The 4,344-nt window shown below is 43.6% G+C and overlaps 1 protein-coding gene across 1 annotated transcript in view; it reads left to right on the plus strand.

Annotated features, from left to right (window-relative positions):
* Positions 1–3,978, plus strand: part of TUBB1 (tubulin, beta 1 class VI) — a 4,417-nt gene extending 439 nt beyond the window's left edge. Inside the window, exons 2-4 of the mRNA XM_009326784.1 lie at positions 1,366–1,474; positions 1,663–1,773; positions 1,907–3,978. Of these exons, the coding sequence (XP_009325059.1) occupies positions 1,366–1,474; positions 1,663–1,773; positions 1,907–2,979 (1,293 nt within the window). The 3' untranslated portion in view covers positions 2,980–3,978. The remainder of the gene's footprint in view (positions 1–1,365; positions 1,475–1,662; positions 1,774–1,906) is intronic.
* Positions 3,979–4,344: the final 366 nt, after the last annotated feature.

Here is a 4,344-nt window from a genome sequence, read left to right on the forward strand (position 1 = left end):
TCTAGTCTGCAAAATACTGGGACAAGTGAAGGAGCCAGTAATTCCAGGGCTGCAGAGTTGTGATGCCAGTGCTTTAGTTCAGCCATACAGCAGTACCTCTGCCACATTACAGTCATTGCTATGGGGTTGTATTAGTCAACAGAATGACCTCTGCTGTCAGTGACCAATTAGTTTTTTTTAAGAGTGGCACAAAGTGCAGTTAAGGATTCCTGCCTAACTGGCCTCCTGCCAGAGGTAGTCATGTCATCTGGAGTACTTTTGTGTAGTTCAAACACTGCCGTGCTGTTACTTAAGAGAGAAGTTGCTCATTGCTGACTTTGTGTGCTAGGAGAAAAAAAAACCACAAAACATTGCTTTTTGCTGTGTGATGTCCATCTTTTTTTTTTTTATTGATTAGTAGGAAGTTGTCAAAAAAAGTATCTGAGTTAATTTGGGTCTGGGAGGTCTTTGAGAACGCATGATAGCTGAAAGATTGGTCCGTTGTGTTCTTCCTCCCACAAATCTCACCTTGAGTTCTTTTATTGGAACATGAAGCTGTGGATGGCCAGGGGATGTCATGTTAGACCCAGATAGTTTGAATGCAGCCGGTGTGATAGTTGAAAGTTTTTTGGTTTGGTTTTTTTTTTTTTGTTGGCTTTGGCCTGGAAACCATTTATGCCTAATAAGACCTGTAGAAAAGCACACACACACACTAAAACACCATGCACATATTGGCAACGGTGTAGTTGTGCACTCGAAATGAGACTGGAGGCTAAACCAGAAGACCTTTAAAATTAAAATAGCCTGGTCATTATAGTGGGTGGGTGTGTCTACATTAACACTGCTGTGGCTGCTGCCTAGATAAGAGCCCCAGTACAAGACATCCATATGAATGTCAAGATAGGACGTTTGGGACCGACATCTGTTTGTGGAAAGCCTTGCTCACATACATTCGTCTGAGCCGGCTTTGCCATGCCACAGTCCCACTTGTGCATGACAGGCCTCAGAGCAACCCTCCCCAATCCACCCCCCCGCCCCCCGACTTTTTTGTTAAGCTCATACCAACTAGTACCTGTGTTAGTTAAACTAATATCAATTTTCCTTTACTATAAAGGGAACAAATTGAGGGCATCCGCCTCTTAGTGCATGGATGATAGCTAAGCAGCACAAATGGTCTACTAAACTTTTCCCTTGAACTTATTTTGGGAGGGGGGAGAGGAGGATCCCCGCTCTGATCTAACGTGTAAATGGCAAAACATCCCCCACTTCAGGCACAGTTCCCACTTCATGTGCGGTCAGGCATGAGCGCAGCAGAGCTGCTGCTGAACACATTGTGCTGAAAAAAAAAAGTCTTTGTGAGTGTATTGAACCTCTTTCCTTTTTCAGTTCTGGGAGGTGATAAGCGATGAACATGGGATTGACATCACTGGAAACTACCGTGGGGATGCATCGCTGCAGCTTGAGCGAATTAACGTGTACTTCAATGAGGCTTACTGTAAGTGCTCAGCACTGTTGGGGTGTTGGCAGAGCAATTTGCAGAGCCAACATGAAGGTTAAAATAAGTAATTTAAACAAAACATATATCCCCAAATCACTGTAGGTGGGTTGAATTTTTCAGGTAGATTATAAGCCTGTCTCTGACTTCTAACAGTAATTGTTCGCATTCATTTTCTTTTGTCCTAGCCCATAAATACGTGCCCCGTTCTGTCTTGGTGGACCTGGAACCTGGTACGATGGACAGTGTACGGTCTAGCAAAATAGGCCCACTCTTTCGACCTGACAATTTTATTCACGGTATGTACAGCATGCTGTCAGCAAACTAACTAGAGTCAACTGTCCCAAAAGGGCCTTTTAACTCCCACCTTTGTAGCCTTTAAAAATTCTCTTGTTAACTTTGTGGCTGTTCTTTCTGTAATTCTGTTTACAGGTAATTCAGGTGCTGGAAACAACTGGGCTAAGGGCCATTACACAGAAGGCGCTGAACTGATTGAAAATGTCATGGATGTGGTCAGGAACGAGTGTGAGAGCTGTGACTGCCTTCAGGGATTCCAGCTCATCCATTCGCTTGGTGGTGGTACGGGCTCAGGTATGGGCACGCTCCTCATCAACAAAATCAGAGAAGAATATCCCGACAGGATTATGAACACTTTCAGTGTTGTGCCTTCACCCAAAGTATCCGACACGGTCGTAGAGCCGTATAACGCTATCCTCTCCATCCATCAACTAATAGAGAATACGGATGAAACCTTTTGCATTGACAATGAAGCTCTATACGATATATGTTTTAGAACTTTAAAGCTCACCAATCCCACCTATGGTGACCTCAACCACCTAGTGTCCCTAACGATGAGCGGTGTCACAACCTCACTCCGTTTTCCTGGTCAACTGAACGCAGATCTGAGGAAGCTGGCTGTTAACATGGTGCCCTTTCCTCGCCTGCATTTCTTTATGCCGGGCTTTGCTCCACTGACAGCTCGAGGTAGCCAACAGTACAGAGCCCTCTCGGTGCCAGAGCTTACTCAACAAATGTTTGATGCACGCAACATGATGGCAGCCTGCGACCCTCGTCGTGGGCGTTACTTGACCGTGGCATGCATCTTCAGAGGCCGAATGTCTACCAGAGAAGTGGATGAGCAGTTGCTGGCTGTCCAGACCAAGAATAGTTCCTACTTTGTGGAGTGGATCCCTAACAATGTCAAAGTGGCTGTGTGCGACATACCACCGCGAGGACTGAAGATGGCAGCTACCTTTATTGGCAATAACACAGCCATTCAGGAGCTCTTCATCAGGGTTTCTGAACAGTTCTCAGCTATGTTCAGAAGAAAAGCATTTCTCCATTGGTATACTGGTGAAGGTATGGATGAGATGGAGTTTTCTGAAGCAGAAGGTAACACCAATGACCTTGTTTCCGAGTACCAACAGTACCAGGATGCCACTGCAGATGTTGAGGAATACGAAGAGGTAGAAGTAGAAGCTAGCCCTGAAAAGGAAGCACTGTAAAAACAATGGTAATATCAAAACATTCTCTGAATGAGCCTGTTGACACTCACTAAAGAAAAAGCAGTAGCCATCATCTGCATACTGAAAAGAACACTTTTCTCAAGAATTTTTTCTCTGTATCTGGCCAAAATGTATCCAATATTACAATACAATGCTTTTGAAATTAAGGGCAGCTACGCTTTACTCTCCTAAACAACTGTTGACACTGAATCTCTCCCAAAAAAGAGCCACCGTGAAGACAAGTTGCCTCATAACAGCCTCTCTTGTCATGTATTCACTCCTAGAATATTATCACCAGACACTGAATGCAATATACAGCTTGTGTGTGCATATATATCAGGATCATAAGCGACAGCAAAATATGCTATCAACTCATCAAATTTATTTATTCTCAGGTAAACACAGTTCGTGTTTTGTTTGTGAACTTGTTACTGTTTTAGGAAGGCATGCACCTCTGTAAGGCCTATAAGGGCAGTGTCTATTTTATTGCACACTCCACAGCCTGATCGAGAGCTGCAGACAAGTTCAGTTCCTTAAGTTGCCCGGAGAGGGGAGGGGAAACAACATGGGGCAAAAGACTGAATATGTACATTCTTACTTTTTTTTTTAAAGCAAGTACTTTAATAGTTCTATCACATTGCTGGCTTATATTATTGCAGAGCTTGTATTCATTATCACTGTGTGGTTTGTTTCTGTTTCAAACTATAGACTGAGTTATATTAGCATACAAAGTTGTGAACACTGTGTAAAAGTTTTGGTGTGGTATTTCCCCCCCCCCCATGTACTAACTACTGTAAATTTTCTTCCTGTCATTCCGTACAGCAAAATGGACGGAAGGGGTTGCAGCTAGTTAGATGTAAGTTCAATGGCAATCACTAAATCAAAAAACGTATCTTCACTTCAGGAAAAAAAGTTTCTTGCCATTCACAGCCATCTACTTAAGACTGTATTTATAATACTCTTTAAAATAAATATTTTGTACCAAAATACTTTAGTACGTGAAACATTCAATAGACAAAAATCATAGTTTATCCTTATAAGGACTAACTTTAAATTGCATGAAAAAAATTGAGCTTGTTTTATTATTCTCTTAGAAGAGAGTTTACTATACTGTGAAGAAAGTAATGCCTCACGTTTGCGTCAACAGCAGAAGTGTCCAGATGACCACAAAGCTGAGGCCAGCTCTGGAGGCACGCTGTACCCCTCCTGCGCAGGGGGACGGTGTTAGTCTTGCTGCGAAGAGACGCAGCGGCAGGAACAGGCAAACACTCCCCCCACACCAAAACAGCCGAAAGCACAACTTCCCCCCCGCCCCCACCCCCAGCTAATGGAGGGTCACCGCCCCTTCATACTGTTTCCCGGTGC

This window comes from Pygoscelis adeliae, unplaced genomic scaffold (assembly GCF_000699105.1).
Source record: "Pygoscelis adeliae isolate BGI_AS28 unplaced genomic scaffold, ASM69910v1 Scaffold286, whole genome shotgun sequence".
NCBI classification, from domain to species: Eukaryota; Metazoa; Chordata; class Aves; order Sphenisciformes; family Spheniscidae; genus Pygoscelis; species Pygoscelis adeliae.